The 19791-nt window shown below is 40.4% G+C and overlaps 2 protein-coding genes across 4 annotated transcripts in view; one reads left to right on the top strand and one right to left on the bottom strand.

The window, feature by feature from the left end:
- The window catches only part of map3k8 (mitogen-activated protein kinase kinase kinase 8), a 9822-nt gene extending 6698 nt beyond the window's left edge, over positions 1-3124 (bottom strand). The window contains exons 1-3 of one of the 2 annotated variants that reach the window (XM_017435031.3): positions 2985-3124; positions 1649-2005; positions 1389-1559 (exon numbers count right to left, since the gene is read on the bottom strand). In XM_017435031.3, the coding sequence (XP_017290520.1) occupies positions 1389-1559; positions 1649-1984 (507 nt within the window). In that variant the 5' untranslated portion in view covers positions 1985-2005; positions 2985-3124. Of the gene's footprint in view, positions 1-1388; positions 1560-1648; positions 2006-2937 lie in introns of both variants that reach the window. The other variant, XM_017435032.3, reaches the window with a different exon arrangement.
- A 337-nt stretch (positions 3125-3461) lies between these two features.
- Positions 3462-19579, top strand: LOC108247127 (mitochondrial poly(A) polymerase). 2 transcript variants are annotated; one of them, XM_017435030.3, is made up of 9 exons: positions 3462-3653; positions 6990-7153; positions 7252-7476; positions 7564-7788; positions 8572-8783; positions 13036-13262; positions 16683-16775; positions 17359-17432; positions 18840-19579. In XM_017435030.3, the coding sequence occupies exons 1-9, from the start codon at positions 3473-3475 to the stop codon at positions 19161-19163; spliced, it is 1725 nt and encodes a 574-aa protein (XP_017290519.2). In that variant the 5' UTR covers positions 3462-3472; the 3' UTR covers positions 19164-19579. The 2 variants fall into 2 exon arrangements, with proteins under 2 accessions (XP_017290519.2, XP_017290518.2); XM_017435029.3 differs by having other exon boundaries at positions 3463-3653; positions 6987-7153.
- Positions 19580-19791: the final 212 nt, after the last annotated feature.

Raw genomic sequence — 19791 nt, 5'->3', positions numbered from 1 at the left:
TGGATGGGTGGATGGATGGATGAATGGATGGATGGATGGGTGGATGAATGGATGGATGGATGGGTGGATGGGTGGATGGATGGGTGGATGGATGGGTGGATGGATGGGTGGATGGATGGATGGATGGATGGATGGATGGATGGATGGATGGATGGGTGCTTGTGGTTATTGTTTTGTTTTTGCAAGCGACAGGTTAAGCTTCCTAGCTGCTAGCTGCAGCTCAAAACTTAGCATATCCACATAAAGAACTGTGCAATAAAGTAAAAAATTAAAGCATGTTTGTTAGCTCCAAATTGTTTTATGCTAAGTTTTTATTTGTTCTTTCACTGTTTTTATGAAATGATTGTTCTAACTAAACAGGCCTACTTTCCATCAGACATTTTGAGGAAAGGCACAGGTGTATAATGAGGGCTGCAGTTGTGCATGAGCAGAACATTCATACATCTGTGCCTTCTTTACAGTTTCAAGTCCAAATGTCTGCTGTGAAACAGGTCTGAAAACCAGTTCCAGGAAGTCTTAGCAGTGTGTACTCATGCTGTTACATTACTGTGATCAGGAAGTACTTTATCCAGGTTTGATAGTGTGTATGGCAGAGCAAACAAACAGAAACCCCCATCCCTAACCCATCACTCACAAGTCTGCATCTCTATCCTTACTGGGATATTGACTTCTATTCATTTCTGTAGACTAACGCAGACCCTAACCCTAATCTTAAACATTACCAGTACATGCTTACCCCTAAACTAAACTCAAATCAAACCTTAGCCCTAAATCTAACCCGTAACCCAAAAACAATGTTCCACCATATTAGGAATGGGCTCTGGTCCCCCTAAAGACTACCAGAACTGACAAGGTAGGTGATTAAAAGGGTAACAAAACCCAAGCATACACATGCACAAATAAAATTCAATGTACATAAGAAAAACATAAAATATGTTGTGAAAAGTGTGCTATTTTTGAAAAACTAAAGAAAAAACTACAAAAAATGTCAAAAGCATCCAGAGCTGCTGTGTGAAATTATCAAGTTTCCACTCTTGCATTAATGGTTACGTTTTTCTGAGCACTGTACTTTGTTCCTCTTTGAGAAAAAAAAAACAGCCAATGTTGTGTGTGCATGTGTATTGTACTGTTGTGCATTTGCACTGGATTGTAATGTCGTGCACTTTTGTTCTGTGTTGCACCGTGGTTCTGGAGGAACGTTGTTTCGTTTCAGTATGTACCTGTATGTATCTGAGATGTCAATAAAGACTGTCTGACTCGGACTCTGATGGGTAATCTTTGCACAGACCAAACAGTAACTGCACCTGCATCATGGCAGAGGGCAGATTTGGCACTGAGAGCCAGAGTTCTGAGAAGTCAGAGTCAGAGTTTTAGTCAGTGACACTCACCAGTTTGCAGGCCATTCTCTTCCTGGTTGTGGTGTCCTGAGCCAAGTGGACTTTCCCAAATGAGCCCTTAGGCACAAGACTAGAGCCATGATTCTTGTAGGTTAGTTTCCACGGAAAAAGGAGTACGTCCATGTTGATCTGATAGCGGCCTTTTTTAACAGCCATATATTTCTGCAAAGAAAAATGGAAACATATAAAATTTTTATACACGCAAGCATTTCAATTTGTCTTGGTGATTCAGTCAATCGACAAACTCTTACCTTATTCAAGAGGACTCCCATCTCCTTATGTAGGTGCTGCAGGGCTGACGCCTGCATGTTGGACAGCTGGTTCACAAATGACAGCAGGTCTGTCACTGTCCCGTACCGAACACCCCCGACTCCATTAGCATTGTCCTTCTGCTCATCCCCCAAGCCCACCATTTCCCCCGTCTCCTCGTTCTCATCCATCTCCTCCTGGGAAAGACTCTCTTCATCAAAGGACAAGCCTCCTTCTTCTTCGTCGAGCTGATAGAGAGTCTCTGCTGCGTTGATAATGTCCTCTACATTCATGTGAGCCAACAGCAATTCAAGTCCAGTTTCATATTTGTAATCCATCTTGCTGCTTGATCAGTCAATCTACAATTCAACATAAGAGGAAAGTTACTTTTTATGCAAACAGATGGACTCTTAAACAAATAAAATATGGGATTCATTTAAAATTAAAGGTTAGTGTTCCTTGAAGGAATGCATTTCAAGCCAGCGTTTTAGACAAAGATCATCTTATGTTGACCACCGATGACAAAGTTGTAACTATTTTGGTCAAACCTTGAAAATAATTTGCAGCATTATGAGACGTCACGCTCAAAGTGTGTCTAGGAATGACTCTCAGCTGTGACCACACCAAAAGTTTGGCCAATATCTCTAAAACTGACTGTAGACAGTTTTGTGTTGACTAATATGGTTTAGCTGTGGCAGCAATCTATTGTTTATTTGTTTATTTAAAAGGGACAGTGCACATTAATGATTGATATACCAATGTAGTAAATCTTTTGTTAACAAACAGAGATGAATCCATCAAATCAATTAACATTTATTTATAGAGCCCTTTACAACAGCTGAGCAGTGCACAATACAAAAGTTAGAAACAATCTGTTAGCATTCAGAATATGGGTTAGAGACGGCTCTCAGCTACTGCTACACTACATTCTGTCTGAACTGACAGAGGTTTAGTCTTAGTTTAGCCTCAGAGGGCTGTTTTCCAGGCTGAAGAGCAGAGTTTCACAGTCAAACTGGGAATCCCCAGGAAAGGTCAGACCTCAGTTTGTAGCTACAAAACAACATCTGACAGTCAAGTACGTGGTGTGTGCTTAAAAAGTAATCCGACACATTTCTAGTTTACTTCTGGCTGCAAATCTGTTACTTTAAAGACAAACTGATCTCACTGCTTACCAGTAATCATGATAAAATTGACTAATACAAAAATAATGATTTCATTGCATTTTAAAATGCTGATTACTGCCTCTGAGAAAAAGAAAAAAAAAAGATATGGTATATAATGAAGCGTTTACCGGCTGTTTAGAAACAGTATACCAGAAAGAGTCCGTTAGGCTCTTACCGTCCCAGCTCGGATCAGAAGCTCACGCGCTGATCAGAAGCTCACGCGCTCTGTCGTCAGCTGCATCTTACTGCTCCAGCGTCCGAAGCCGACTGACGTGAACCCTGACTGCGCACGAGAAAGTAAACACAGGAAGTGCACACGCGCGTAGGAGGGAGTTTGTTTTCCCTTTGTAGCTTTCGTTTACCCTTTCTGTTGTATTCTGAGATAGAAAGTCGATCATGTTTTTTTCCAGTAAATTTCGTTTTTATTTGCTGGGGTCATAGTCTACAAAACGTCCTGCATGGTGACACTAAATTCAATTTACGTAAGCTTATCAAGCACACAGAAGGCCGTAAGTCCTAAATAAGTTTTATATTAAATGTTTTGAAATAATTAATTAATATAAAATATATTTTGTGTTATATAGAAAATGATTTAAAAGTATGCTACATAAACATAAATTTCCTTTTTGGTACCTCTCGCTTCCCGTAGGCTCAGCGAAGCGCATGCGTACTTTTGCTTTATTCTTAACAACTATGGCGTCTTCCTTTACCGTGTGTAGGTTACATATGAGGGGAAGGTTTAGCTTAGTAAACTGTTTCCACAGACTCGATACATTTCTTCACAGGTGTGTTGGAACAGAAGCTGTTGTCGCTCAAGAGGAGGCAGCTCGGGGAGATGAAAGTGGTTAGTATCATAAATGTTTAATAAGTTAGCAGGCTAGCTAATGGTACCTAGTATTAGTCATTGCAAAACCCATAGAGGAAACTTTTGTTTTTATGCATTTTTGGCTTCAGTCCACAATGCTTAAATAATTTCATACATAATTTTAAGAAAAGAAAAGCATCTCTGCAGACGTAACTTTCGGCATTCAGTTTGTTCATTTGGATAGTTTTACAAAATATCAAGAGTCATAATTTGAAACCTGTGCAATGTACTTGGTGGACAGTGGCGAATACTGTAAAATAAACTTTTTTTACGTGCTGTTGGATAAATTCTAGGAATACGAAGCCACCAACCTATAATAAACGTGTTGTAAAGTCCTACAAATACACTTTAAATAATTGTTTAGTTACCAATAATGGGTTGTACTGTCAATGTATGCTTTTTAAAGACATGAAAAAGACTTTAGAGACTTGTTGCATCGACTTTCAAATCTGTCGTAGATTTTGGGCATATTCTGAAAATGTTTGCATCCTATTGGCATTGTCTTTATGCTTTGTACACAGACTTTAACATTTTTGAATGTAGCTTGTTGCATACTTGAGTTTAATGTCTGTATGCAACATGGTTGGCCTGTGTTTAGTCATGTGGTTGTTTGAGGACTGATTCCCATGTATTAATAGATTTGTTTTCTTTAAAAAAAAATGAAATCAATGAAACCTTCTTCACCTTCAGGACTTATTTCTAATGTTTGCTTCCAGAATCTTTACTGAAATTGAAAAAAAAAAAAAAAAAAAAAGGTGCGTTTACAGTCTTTTTAAAATCAGTTCCAGTAATAAGTAATGCAGTAGTTAATCACTCTGGATCAGGGATGTCAAATTCAAATACATTGTGGGCCAGAATAAAAAAAAAAAACACAAGTCAAAGGCCGAACCGGTTCTATGTTTATTGATAACTTACTGATATGACCACATTGCACTTACTGAACCTGAAACTAACGAGGCCGATATGTTAATGCCTCTAAAACAGCATCATTCATTAAATAAACTACATAAAAAGAAAGAAAATCAGTTGCTTTCATTTCTTATGGCTCTATCTGCAACGTATCCAGAGCAAATTCAAGTTTAATTTTTTCTTCTACCTGCAAACAGCCTAAAATAATTTTATTTAAAGAAAAAAACATTCTGTCCATGAGAAAAAGTTCAAACTGCAATAACAACTGAAAATCTGTTAAAGCTCAGTTTGCTTCTCTGATGCCCACTAGTCTGAGACAGATACTTTGTCTCATTCTGGATACAAGTTCATCAATGTTTGGGGTCAGGCTCTGAGCTGTGGAAATCCTCACGACTGAGTGAAGGTGGTCATCAGTAAGGCGACTCCTGCAGGATGTTTTATTCATCTTCATTAAAGAGAACAGTTGCTCGCACAGGTATGTGCTGCCAAACATGTAGAGTGTTTCAGCAGTTGCGGCATTGTGTCGGGAAGGAAACGTGGAAACTCTGCAGCGCCCATAGACTCATATTTTGCTTTCAGGGTGTCACTACATTGGAGCTCAATCAGGTCCATTTGGAGATTTGATGGTGCTCTTTCCACGTCAGCTGCAAATGGATTGCTGAGCACTTCAAACCTGGTTTTCTAGCCTTTAAAATCGGCAAATCGCCATGTGAAGTCAGCCCTGAGTATGCTGAGTTTTTCAGCAAACAGAAACCTGCTCTTTCATGGTTTGGCAGCATGAAAAGGGGCTGAAGATGTCTTGCAGTATCTGTGTCTCCCACAGACGCAGAATTGTTCATCATCTCAGACCTTCAGCTACAGTCAAAATGTGAACAGTCTGGTGCAACTGGACTGGGCCAATAAAAGCTAACTAAAGATGTGAGTGAAGGAGAAAAATAATTTTAATAAAATGTTTCCAATTATGCCGAAAGGAATCAACCTAATTCCTGATACTTGATGGTGGCTATCAGCCAAAAGTGTCTGGCAGAATATTTGCAACTTAACAAATATAAGATTTATATTTTTACCAGGTACGTAAAATTTTGATCTTATGTCAAATTTTTTTTTATTTTGTCTGTACTAGAGATGTATGCAATAATATATATATATATATATATATATATATATATATATATATATATACCCACACATCACATACATACACAGTATATAATAGCTTAAAGTACTCATATTGTGACATTTATGTCCATGACATGCAAAACACGAACAAATTTCTATTCTTTCATTAAAAATTAACCCACAAAGGACACAAACTGACAAACGTAATGAAGAAAAAATACTAAAAATCAACTAATGAAAATCAGTCATTTTTGAAAAACGAATGAAAGTAACCTCAACAAAAAGGATGGGGCCTCTAACATAATATTTTGTTGCACAACCTTTGAAGACGATCACTACAATCAAGTGATTTCTGTACCTCTGTTTGAGACTTCTGCACCTTACCACAGGTATTTTGGCCCACTCCTCATGAACAAACAGTGAAGTTTGAAGGGTTCCTTCTCCAGACTGCATGTTTCAGCTCCTTCCACAGATGTTCAATAAGATTTAAATCAGAATAATCCAGTGTTTTGTTCTGAACCATTCTTGGTGTTTTGAGCTGTGTGTTTTGGGTCATTATCCTGTTGGAGGAGCCATGACCTGCGACTGAGACCAAGCTTTCTGACACTGGGCAGCACATTTAGCTCCAGAATGCCTTGATAGTCTTCAGATTTCATTGGACCCTGAAGAGATGAAAGACATCCTGTTCCAGATGCAACAAAACAGCTCCAGAACAGAACCAAGCCTTCTTGTTTTCCTGTAGGTAGAGTTATTTTCTTTGTACATTTCATTTTTGGGTCTGAGAACATAGATATGATGGGACTTGTTGCCATAAAGCTCCAGTTTTGTCTCATCTGTTTAAAGGATATTATTCCAGAGACTTTGTGTTTTTTCAATATGCATTTTGGCAATTTCCAGTCTTGTTTTTTATGATTTGTTGTCCTCCTCGGTCATCTTCCATTAAGTCCTCTTCGGCTCAAACAACATTTGATGGTGTGAAAAGCACTGTCTGAGTTTTATTTTTTTATTTGTATTACTTTGGTCAATTTCAAGTTAGTTCAGTGACCTTTTTGGGTTTTTCTTTACTTAACAAAAAGGTGTGAACACATTAGACTGTGTCTGTATAAATGTAAACTTCTGGCTAGCTGTGTGTCATACAGGACTCGTATAACTTTTCTGCTGCCACTTTTTAAACACGTTTTGTTGAAAAAAAGCTTTTTAATTTTAATGATTAACTGATGCTTAAAAATCCCTTCCACAAAAGGATATTGTCTAAAAGATATTGTTCTTCTGCTCTGTCATCAGCAGAAAAGATTGAATGCAAGTCGTTGCACGCTCTCCAAGTGGAGAGACAAGATCAGGCGGAGAAATCTGTTCTCATCAGCTGCCAATCCAGAACCAGTGAGAAAAAGTTCCTCAAGTTTTTATCAAAGCACGGTGACATTAAGAAGTACTTCTTTTATGAAAGTTATGTAAGTGAAAGACCACACTATACTAATAAGTATGTTGCCTCTAACTTCTTTAGAGGTTTGTTTTATTTTTAATGAATGATGGGTTTGTGTTTCTGCAGGGAGTGTATGCTGTAGTGGAATTTGCCAGTCGGGACAGTGTCTCTTCTTTACTTGAATCGGCCACTATCCCAAGTATCAGCCAAGAATCTATAGTGCCTTTTAAATCAAGACTTCTGTCAATCAGAAACCTCAGCTCAGTAAACCAACAGCTGAGCCTTCAGTGTCAGCCTCAAACCTCCATTCCCATCAATGATCTCATCCACAGGCTGTCCAGGGAGGAGACCGTAAGCATTTGGGTTTTCTCCTTCTTGGTTGCGTTCAGATGGACGAAATGATTTGCAGTGACACATCTCATGTCTGTTTTCTCCCAGGTGGAGCAGCAGATATTGTCCCTGACCAAAGCCTATCAGCTCACAGAGGAGAACAGCAGGCTGCGTTTCCTCGTCTGCTCTCTCCTCAAGGACATAGCAGCTGCTTATTTCCCAGAATGCACCATCAGACCATTTGGCTCGTCAGTGAACGGCTTTGGGAAACTTGGCTGTGACCTGGACATGTTCCTTGATCTGGACAGCATCAGTGGGTGGAACATAAAAACGGTAATGGTCAGGATTTTGCAGCTTTCTCAGTATGTTTGGTACTGAAGATTTATTTGTGAACAGTGAAACCTTTAAGAAGTGACTGAATTTGTACAGTTAAATACATTTGCTTTTATGCTTGCATGATCAGTAGCAGCAGCCTCAGCTGTTCGACATTGTTCCTGCATCCTTTGTCTCTGTTGTACTGGTACCAAAAGTCATATTACACTATTCCCTTTGTGGATAGACATGCCTTTTAAGTTGTGGTAGAAACATAGATAAATAAATGTCAAGTAGCAATAAGGATGCTTCAGTTTTTGTGTGTTGGTAGCCTTAACTATCCCCCTGCTATTGAAAGTAGGACGGATTTGCCCATGTCTGTGTTTCTTTGTCTGTTCATAAATCACTGGATAGATTTTAATGAAACTTTCAAAGTAATCATCTAGAGCTAATTAACTTTTGGATTCAACCCAATTCAGGATGATCACCACAGCCGACTGACCTTAGAAAACATGTAAATAGCTCTACCATTAGTGAATTTTACAGATAATAAGGTAAAGTTTGGTGTGGTAGTAGCTGGGAGTCATTCACAACACATATCCTGAACGCTGCACATTTCACAACTTTGACATTAGCTGTTAGAGTCAAGAGGAAAAGCTACAGAATAATTCTTGCTTCATTAATTATGTGGACTTTGTCTGCAGTTATGCTGCTTTAAATATTTAGAAAACATAAAGAACTTGCATTAGAAACGGACATGACTTGTTTTGGGATCAGTAAACATGTCTGAGTGTCTGTCTGCAGCCTAAATCAGGTTTCTCCCTGGAGTACCAGATGAAGCGGGTCAACTCGGAGCGAGCCATCACCCAAAGCGTCCTGTCTGTGATCGGAGAATGTGTGGATCAGTTTGGGCCTGGGTGTGCAGGGGTGCAGAAGATCCTGAATGCCCGATGCCCACTGGTCCGATTTTCCCACCAGCCCTCGGGTTTCCAGTGTGACCTCACAGCCAACAACAGGTGCTCATGTCTGTTCTGATTTGTTCTGCCGTGAGTCACAAACACTTCAGTTTCACTTAGCAAAGTATTGAAATGTCACTTCTGATTTAGTCCTAATCCTCGTGGTTCAGAGAAACTGTCCTTAATGCTGTTTTTGTCACATTTACATTGCAAAAGCCCCAGAGAGAAAGCAGACTCACAGGAAGTGCTGTAACGGACGGACAAAGTGCTTTCATTTCTTCCACTCTAAATTCAAAGACATCTTTTCATCAGCTGCTGTGACACACCTGCTAACTAAAACCACTGCAGTTTCTCAGGAAATGGAGTGGAAGCACCCTCTGTGGGCGGAGGTTAGAGGGACTTTTCTCAAATTGTGATCTTTGATCTTTAAAGCAGAGAGTGGCCGTGAAGAAAGAAGTAGCACTGAGGGAAGCTGAATGCTGCCGCCCAGTGGAGATTGTTGCTGCACTTACATTTGATGTTCATTATTAGCTTTTAAACCTTTTACTTCGAACTCACTTATTCATCCACTTTACAAAGGCTGTGAATATTTTTAATTTACAGATTTAAGTTTGTTAGTAAGACAAAATACTGGCTTTTTTTAACTGAATTTATTATTGCTTTCTGTAAAAAGGGAAAAGGCTGGCAAAAATATTTTTGCCTGTCTTTATATTTTTGTCTGTTACCAGAATATCTCATGAACCACTGGACAAATTTTAATGAAACTTACAGAAAGTAAGTCAATTCAAGATGGCTGCCACAACAAACTGATGTTAAAATCACAAAAATGGCTATAATTTGTTCAGTCTTACTGATTGTGTTCTAAAATTTGGTGTGGCAGTAGCTGAGATTTTGCATGATTTTTGGTCAGAACTTTGCCATTAGCTAATTGCAGTCAACTGTCAGTTAAATACACTATATTGCCAAAAGTATTTGCTTACCCATCCAAATGATCAGAATCAGGTGTTCACTGCCATGGCCACAGGTGTATAAAATGAAGCACCTGGGCATGCAGACTGTTTTTAAAAACATTTGTGACAGAATGTGTCGCTCTCAGGAGCTCAGTGAATTCCAGCGTGGAACTGTGATAGGATGCTACCTGTGTAACAGGTCCAGTCATGAAATTTCCTCTCTCCTAAATATTCCACAGTCAACTGTCAGCTGTATTATAAGAAAATGGAAGTGTCTGGGAACGACAGCAACTCAGCCATGAAGTGGTAGGCCATGTAAACTGACGGAGTGGGGTCAGCGGATGCTGAAGCGTACAGTGTGAAGAGGTTACCAACTTTCTGCAGAGTCAATCACTACAGAACCTCCAAACTTCATGTGGCCTTCAGATTAGCTCAGGAACAGTGCATAGAGAGCTTCATGGAATGGGTTTCCATGGTCGAGCAGCTGCATCCAAGCCTTACATCACCAGGTGTAATGCAAAGCGTCGGATGCAGTGGTGTAAAGCACGCCGTCACTGGACTCTAGAGCAGTGGAGACATGTTCTCTGGAGTGACGAATCACACTTCTCTGACTGGCAATCTGATGGATGAGTCTGGGTTTGGTGGTTGACAGGAGAACGGTACTTGTCTGACTGCATTGTGCCAAGTGTAAAGTTTGGTGGAGGGAGGATTATGGTGTTGGCTTGTTTTTTCCAGAGTTGGGTAGACGCTTAGTTTCAGTGAAAGGAACTGTTAATGTTTCAGCAGCTTGGACAAGTCCATGCTCCCAACTTTGTGGGAACAGTTTGGGATGGCCCCTTCCTGTTCCAACATGGCTGCGCACCAGGGCACAAAGCAAGGTCCATAAAGACATGGATGAGCCAGTTTGGTGTGGTAGAACTTGACTGAGCTGCACAGAGTCCTGACCTCAACCCGATAGAACACCTTTAGGATGAATTAGAGCAGAGACTGTGAGCCAGGCCTTCTGTCCAACATCAGTGTCTGACCTCACAGATGAGCTTCTGGAAGAATGGTCAAAAATTCCCATAAACTCTCCTAAACCTTGTGGAAAGCCTTCCCAGAAGAGTTGAAGCCCTTATAGCTGCAAAGGGTGGGCCAACATCATATTAAACCATGAATTAAGAATGGGATGCCACTCAAGTTCATATGTCTGAAGGGAGGCGAGCAAATACTGTTGGCAATATAGTGAATGTCATGAACCACTAAATAGATTTCAATGAAATTGTGAGGAAATATTCATTGGGTTTACTTCTCCAACTTTTGGAGCCAACCAAATTCAAGATGGCCACCACCATCAACTCCACTTAGAGAACATAAAAATGGCTATAATTTAATCAGTTTTATAGATATTGAGCTGTGGTTAGAAGCCATAATAACTGTCATAATATGCAATTTTTCAATGTTTTTGATTAGAATTTTTTGTATATGTGTATCATCTATGGTAAAAATAACCATTAAATATGCATCATTCACAAGCAAACATTAATCACATAATTTGTAATAAATGAGTGAAACCAGCAGTCAGAGTGCAACAAATATTCATCCATCTATCCGTTATTTAGCGCTTGTTCCAGAGTCAGGTCAGGTCCAGTTCCATAGTCATCTCTTCCAGGTCTTCTGGGAGGATTCCAAAGTGTTCCCAGGTGTTGCCAGCCGAGATAAGTAGTCTCTCCAGTGTGTCCTGGGTTTTCCCCGGGATCTCTCTCCAGTTGGACATGTCCTAGGGAGGTGTTTAGGGGGCATCCTTACCAGATGCCTGAACCAACTCAACTGGCTCCTCTCACTGTGGAGGATCAGTGGCTCTACCCCGAGTCCCTCCAGGATAACAAAACTTCTCACCCCGTCTCTAAGGGAGAGCCCACCTACCCTGCAGAGAAAACTCATTTCAACCGCCTGTATCACTCACTACCCAAAGTTCATGACTGTAGGTGAGGGTAGGAACGTAGACAGACCGGTAAACTGAGAGTTATGCCTTCCAGCTCAGCTTCCTCTTCACCACAATGGAGCAGTACAGAGTAAGATATACTGTGGAAGCGGCACCAATGCGCATGTCGATCTCACGCTCCATTCTTCCCTCACTCATGAACGAAACCCTGAGATACTTAAATTCCTCCACTTGAGGCAGCACCTCATTCTGAACCTGAATCAGGTGCAGTACACCCTTTTCTGACTGAGGACCATTGGCTCAGATTGGAAGGTGCTGCTCTTTATCCCAGCTTCTTCACTGCTAACCACTCCAAAAAGAGCTGGACATCATCTGCAATTGATACTGAGTCAGTAAAATAATCCCAACATGTAAACAGAGTTGGAGGGAGAACAGTTCAAAAGTAAAAAGGTAAAGTTCTTCTCTCTTCTTCTGAAAAGAAACGGTGACTAAAAGTTCTAAGGTTAGAGTTGTCAGACGTTTGGGGGAGAAAATTAATCAGTGGAGTGTGTTAGAGCAAAAGATCATATACAAATGAGCTGTGCCGAGATATTCTGTATTCTAACAGAATGTCCGTAACTGATTGCCAAATTTCATTATAAATAAAATAAAAGTGAGGAATATTTGCTGTTTTTTAATGCAATTTTTACAAAAACCCTGATAAGTTTTAGTTACATTAACCCTTTTCAAACCACAGGGCTCACCAGTGACACCGCAGCACATGACTTCCTGAGCTGTTGTAAAATAGCTTGAATTAGATTTTTGCAATCTCAGAAATGTTCATTCTGCATGTTTCAAGAATTTGTAAAAAGAAAGTTGAAGAAAACTCACTTCTGTTTTTGTCCTTATAACACCCAGTTTTAGGTGTTTAATTACAGAAGAATGGTAAATACTTGATAGATTTTGAAAGTTCTACTTCTCCTGGACAAAGGGTGTAAGTTATTTACACACAGGGCATTTTTTGACACAATAATTGACAAAAATAGATGAGAAAGACCAGGCGTCTTAATAAATATATCTATTATTATGGTGCTAAAGGGGTTAACCCCTCAACCGAACATTTAATGATGCAGAATTTGTCAGAAGCATAAAAAGTTTAATCAAAAGCCTTAAAAAAATGTAAAAAGCATATTTTGACAGCTATTATGGACTCACAACTTCAGCATTTAATTTAGGAGTCAACTCTGTTTGCAAACTATCTCCTGAATTACTGGATAGATTTTTATGAAGCGTTGGTAAAGTAATGACTCAGTGCAACCTTTGAAGTCATTCTAATTCAAGAAGAGCATTAATCATTTAGTACATATTATAATGTACACAGATTGTTATATTTTATTACAGTTTGTGTAGTCCTGTCTGGCAGATAATAAACATTTGTCCTTCTGTGTTCTCTCCACAGGGTGGCGATGAAGAGCACAGAGCTCCTGTACCTGTATGGAGAGCTGGACCCCCGGGTGCGCAGTCTGGTTTTTACCATTCGGAGCTGGGCTCGGTCTCACGGCATCACCAGCAGCATACCAGGAGCCTGGATCACCAACTTCTCACTGACCATCATGGTGCTGTTCTTCCTGCAGAGGAGAGGGCCTCCTATTATCCCCACACTGGACCACCTCCGGGACCTCGCAGGTACCGCTCACTTCCTGACCAGCAACTTACAAAGGCTGACAGCTCAGTCGAAATTAGCCTACAAACAAAATGTGGGATGCTTTAATTAGCATATTTTTATTATCTAATCAAACACCTTATTAACCAGTCTATAGCAACAAATATTCGGTACCTAATTAATGTTGGTCACAAGAGGGACCTGGGGTGTCAGTGCTCTGGTCTGCTGGCCTCACCTGTCCATCGCAGGACAGCACAGAGACCAAAAAGAAAGACAGCCATGCAGGCTGGCTGTATGTCAATTTAGAATGTCCAGTTAATCCGACCTACATGTTTTGGTCTGTGGGAGGGAGCCGGAGTACACAGAGGAACCTCACACATGCACTGGGAGAACATACAAACGTCACACACAAAGACCTGGGGGAGCAACAACAGTCCTAACCACTGCCACACCGTGCAGTCTCATGTTAGTAAGCCTCTTCTACATTGAAAAACTTTATAAATGTGTCAGTTTTTTAACACATTGTATGGTCTGACTAACAGTCCGAACATGTCAGTATTTTGCCTTAAATGATCAACTTACATCAGTCATTAGTTGTTTGTGTGTTTGATTATTTTTTTTAAATAAAACTAATAAATCATCCCTGTTGGCTCACAGAAAAGACATTCAAACCTTGACCTTTCTTTGTGGAGTTTGAATCTTCTCCCTGAGCACGGAGTGGGTTTTCTCTGGGTATTCTGGTTTCCTCCATACCCTCCATATTGGACTGACGACTTGTCCAAAGTGTACCCTCCTCTTGCTTGTTGACTGCTAGGACAGGCACCAGCCCTTACCTCTACCCCCGCCCCCCCAATCCTTCATTCCCTGCAGCCTAGAACAGAAGTAAGCAAGTATAGAAAAGGAGTGAGTGAATAAAAGAAAGTAAATGTGAACATAACCAAGAAATACAGTTTTTGAATGAAGGTTATTGTAGGATTTTGATTGCATAAGAGGATGAGGTTGTTTGACTTGTGAGACCTTTTGTCCTGTTTCTGTGGCACAGAAGAGAGGTGTTTTCCTGTTAAAAGTAATCTGCAAAAGAGAAAAGGTACAGCCCATGGTGAGGCTGTACAATATATCAAAGATTTATCACCATCGCAGTATCGGAGGGCAATATCACGAAGGACTGCTTGGTCTGCAATAAATCATATGCCTTTATATTTTTATAGTACCCTGGATTTATGCTCTGCATGAGAATAATATATTTGGTCAGTCCAACAAACTCTTCCTGGTCTTCATGTCCACACCTGGTTTAGATGATAGTGATGACAGCAGAGAAGGTAAGGACAATTGAGATTGTCATTATAATATTAAACAATATTGCGAATCACAAGGTTTTCTAATCTTGTGCAGCCGTAGTCCACAGACAACATGACCCCAGGGTGTATACTGTCTGAAGGTTTCCTGTGGGTTGTAGGCTGGCTCTGTCTGGGATTTGCAGAAGATTCAAAGGCATTTTAAGGCTGAGTCAGCACTTTGCATTTCCCACACATTTACTGTGCAGGGCAGTTAATTGTCTTGTCACATTTTAGAGATTGAGTCTAAGAGTGGGTCTACAGAATTCAGTACAGGGCATATAGACACGAACCTGATCCCCTGTCCAGATGTCTCATTTATAAAGCTGGCCAATACACAAAACAGGGCCTGAAACTTGTGTACGTCACTTTCCACGCAAAGTTTGTGATCTATAAAACACAAACTTGATGGGAAAATGTGCGGTCCCTCACGTAAACTCTGAGCCCTGCGTCCCATATACGTTTGTTTTGGAGACGGGGAAACTGGCGACACAGACGGTGAAGCATCATGATTCCTCTCAGATATTTAATTTCACTCCAGAATCAAACTTTAATCTTAGATCAACTATCATAAGCTTTCAAAACAGCAGTTTTATTTATGCTTCTGCTGGTGAGCCATAAGTTTCCTCCCCATCACAATCCTCTCCTTGGATGATGACCACAGATTAACACCTGAGGGGGCAGTGACTACCCCCTCAGGTGCTGCCTGCTAACCTCCTTTCCAACGTGTTGCCGCTCACAAGGCTTCCTTTTATTTCTAACGCCACTACTGTAGCTCTCAAAAATGATATTTGTTCTGTTCTCCACCTCATTCACCAACACACCGATTTCTGCCTCGGTGACATTTAGTTTCTTTGCTCTTTTCTCCGTGGTTGCCATTGGTAACCATGAAATAACACTGATCAGCTGGCTCAGCATGGTTTTATAAATCTGAATTTGTTTGGCGTACGCACACTTTTAGTATGAATCCTACGCGATCTTTTATACATGAGGTATTTAAGATGTCTTCTGAAGCTTAGAATAAAAAGACTTTTAGATCAACTTTGATGAATAAACTCTTTCATTTACAAGAGGTCAAAGTACTTCATTCTTCAGTGTCATAAATACATTCAGACAGAAGAAGAGTCATATTGTTATACACTCTCCTCCAGCTGGTAACACCTCAGCACAGAGACTCTCTGTCACTCCTGGGTCTAAAGTTAAGACTAGAGTTAGATTAATTAGCTGATATCAGCCACTTTAAAAGAAATCACCAATAAGCAATACTTGTGCATAATTAATCAGTTAACAAGAAAAATGATGCTGCAGCTACAAACCAGTTTACAGTAGTCTACTATTTAGGTTTTTTAATAGAGAAACCTCTTCTGTTTTATTTTAGGTGTACAAATTATTTTAGAGTCGTTAAATATACATTAATTTAAGTAGTTATTGATATTTTTTGTTAAATGAAAAATGTGTAGTGTGTTTTATGTCCATGTACATTTTGTGTGTAGCAGCTCTGATTTCTAAAATTGGCATTGGCCACAGGAGCTCCTATTAATCAACCTGTAGCTGAGATATGTTTGTGCATGACAAAGTTTTTGATTTTAGATGCTTTTTGTCTCTGGAAAGTGAACTCAGATTTCCACATTAATAACAGCCATGTGCCACTGATTTTACTGCAAACCTTTACCTTCTTAGTTCTGCAGTATGTCATTAATATGGGTCCTTGTGTGCCGGTCTAATTGAAGCACCAACACATCAACCGCCTCTCCTTCCCTCTGTCACCTTGGCTGTCTGATAATTGTCTTCCAAAAGCAATCAACTCCCCCTCTCCTCCCTCCAGACTCCATCACACAGAGTGCTTACAGGACAATAAAAAATCCATCGCTTCCAGAGAGGTGGATGACCCACCTCCTCCAGATACACAACACATACAGGCAGCTATTTAAACAGCGGTTAACATCCAGACCCACTGGATCTGTGAACCAGGCAGGGAAGGACATGATATACAATGCTGAGCGATGCCTTACACACTGTTCTTCCCTTTCCATCTGGGACTTGTTTATGACCACCGTTGGTGTGTAAAGGCAGTTATTTTACCTTGTATCACTGCTCCTGTCCCCCAAGGTCCTGAAGACAGGAGCATGATTGAGGGGAGCGACTGCACGTTTGTCAGAGACTTCAGCAAGATCCAGCTTCAGAACAACACAGAGACGCTGGGTAAGCACCAGGGCCAGGAGTGCTCATTTGATTTATAAAGCTGTGAAAAAGGATTCGCCCCCTTTCAGATCATCTGTTAGTTTCAAAGATAACCTGAGTAAATACAAAAGGCAGTTTTTAAATTCTGATTTCATTTATTAAGGGGGAAAAAAGCTATCTGAACCAAGCTGGCCCTATGGAAGAAGTAATAAGTCACTGAGTAACTGGTAACAGCTGCTGTTTGTGATAACTGGTGATGAGTCTTTAAAGAGGCTCTGCTTCAGATCATTGTCCTGCTGTAGAATTCAGAGCTGAACTGAAGGCCCGGCATCCTCCTGCAGGGTTACCTGGTAGAGAGGAGAATTATTGTCCATCCTTTGACTCCTGCATTCTTTATTTACTCTGGGTATCTTCCTGTGATGTTAAAGTTTGTTGGCTGATCGGAAACATTTGAATGTGACAGGAAATGTGTTCCGGGGCAAATACAATACGTGCATAAAACTTGTATTAGAGTGACAAATCAAAGAAAGGTTGAGTGTTGATGCAAAGCCCTTCAAATGGTTGTTAGGTTTTCAATTAACTTCCTGTCTTTTGTTTGTTTCAGAGCAACTACTGTGTGAGTTCTTTGAGTTCTATGCCACTTTCCCCTTCAGCAGGATGTCCATAAATATCAGAAAGGTATGTTTTTATTTTAAACTGTTTCTCTTTTCTGAAATATAAGGGCAAATTGAAATGGATCATCGCCTGTTTAGTTTATAACAGTGGCTCTGAAATATTGTTCCCCATGTCTCCTTTCTTGCACAGACAGAAAAACTGTGACACCTCCATGTGCATACACAAGCACACATGAACAATGACACGACAATTTATTGTTTATCAGTTATATATTTGAGGTTTTGTTTTCCTTTCACTGCAGAATGCCTTGATAGTGTTGAGATTTGTTTGCACCCTGCACAGAGTCAGGAGCAAAGCACTTTATTTAACCAAAGAGTTGTGTCTGTAACAATATCATTATTAGAAACAATGTTAGTTTGTAAATAAAGTTCACATGAGTTCTTATTACTTTAGAATTATTTTACATTGTGTTATAGGATTGTTTACAACAATCATATTACTGCTCAAATGTGAACTAGAATAAGACTGATTAAACCATCCTAACCCTGGACCTTCAGTGTACTCAGGCCCTTCCAGAAACATAATGGGATTTAACCACCTTCTCCCCTATTGACCCATATAATAGGACATTTATAACCTTCAAAAAGTATTTAGGAACCACAGCAACAAGTCAAACACATTCAGCACTGAATGCTTTTCTTTCTGTTTTTTGTTTGTTTTTAGTTTTTTATTGATTTTATTTTCTTCACCAAAACAAATCAGACTGCACATCAAAAGACACCTGAAGTAAACAGCAGCTGTAATAAAGTGGTAGTGTTATTTAGAATGACTTTTCCACATTTAGTTTTTCTCAGTAATGAACCTGCAGCTTGGTTATTAGTTTTTATTATCTGTACACAGAGTGTTGGGTTTTATGCATTGGAGGTTCAGTGTGACACATTCAGAAACCTGCTTGATGCTTGAGGTTTAATAAATGGGAAGCACTGGGAGAGACGGACCTACCTGCCTGATATATGGGCCTGATGTGAAGGTGGACACAGTTGAGGAAGCCTGCAGGCAGACTGTGGCCATGACTGAGCTCTAGAAGCTTTCACTGCTGCTATAAATCTGTTTTACTGTGCTGCAACTCTTCAGCTTCACCACAGAAGGTTACTGACTTCTTTCTGATTACTACTGGACATGACTGTATGCACTTCTGCTGCTAATACTCACAGCACTCACTGTCTAAGTCATTTCAGGAAATCCTTCTTGTGTCCACACAAGTTTAAAGGTTTTCCAGAGCGATGTCCATGTCTCCCTGTCGTCTACTTGCCTGCAGGTGGCGCAGAGGAGTTGTTTTTCAGTCAGCCACTCATGGCCCAGTTTCTCAGCACAGAGCACACTGTGACCAACGAAGAAACTATACTGTCCCATACATACAGCTGCTGCCGTAAAGCTGTCCTCAACATTCTGCCTGTATTTTTCTCCCAGGGAAAGGAGCAGAACAAGCCAGAGATGTCTCCGCTGCACATCCAGAACCCTTTTGAAACCTCTCTGAATGTCAGCAAGAACGTCAACTCCACCCAGTTGGACCGCTTTATGGCTCTGTGTCAGGAGAGCTCCTGGCTTCTCCAGCAAAATAAAACCAGCACACCCAACAACACTCCCACACCGTGGGGGCTCGCCACTCTACTTCTGCCTTCACAGGTTGCTGGCATCAAAAGTGGCAAGAAGAGAAGGCGGGAGCCAGCCAGCGAGAGGATCAAGAGCCTGCTCGAATCTTTGAAGAAACAGAACCAGGAAAAGACAGGCTAAAGACTTGAATCTGTCATGGACCACCTTTAAACCCTCATCAGTACTCTAACTCACACACCGGTGGCACTTGTCTCATCTCACACGGCTCACCTAAAAGCAGAGCAGGAGAAAAGGCTGCAGTTCCTAACATGGACACCTGAGGGCGTTACTGCTGCCTGTCCTTACTGTAGACTTCCCACTTCGTCCTGACAGACAGTTGGACTGTGGACTGCTGAAGATGCAACCAAACTGTCTTTTACAAGTTTATTTGGCTGTTTTACACTTTTACCAAACTTTCTATATCAGAAACAGTCGAAGTGAAACAATGATTTTTCACTGAAAAGTAAAAGCTTCATTATTCACTATGCGAATGATGGTTTGTGACTTTGCCTGGTAGTTGATAAATAAATTATAAATATAAAACATCCTTAAATTTCCACAGAGCATTTCTCTATTTTCTTCATGCCCTTAAGATTGATTTATTTGAACAATAAATGAACAATGTGGCTGGAACTGAACCTGCACTGAGGGAAATGGGTTTATTTTGAGGAGGCAGAACTAATTCAATGTAAGGTCCGTTCTAAAGAGTTCTGCCTGTCACTCTGAACATGTTACAGCTCAGAAAGAAGATGGACTTGAGTTCACACTA

Source organism: Kryptolebias marmoratus, linkage group LG21 (genome assembly GCF_001649575.2).
Source record: "Kryptolebias marmoratus isolate JLee-2015 linkage group LG21, ASM164957v2, whole genome shotgun sequence".
In the NCBI taxonomy this organism is placed as follows: Eukaryota; Metazoa; Chordata; class Actinopteri; order Cyprinodontiformes; family Rivulidae; genus Kryptolebias; species Kryptolebias marmoratus.
This window is presented reverse-complemented; position numbering and strand designations above follow the sequence as displayed.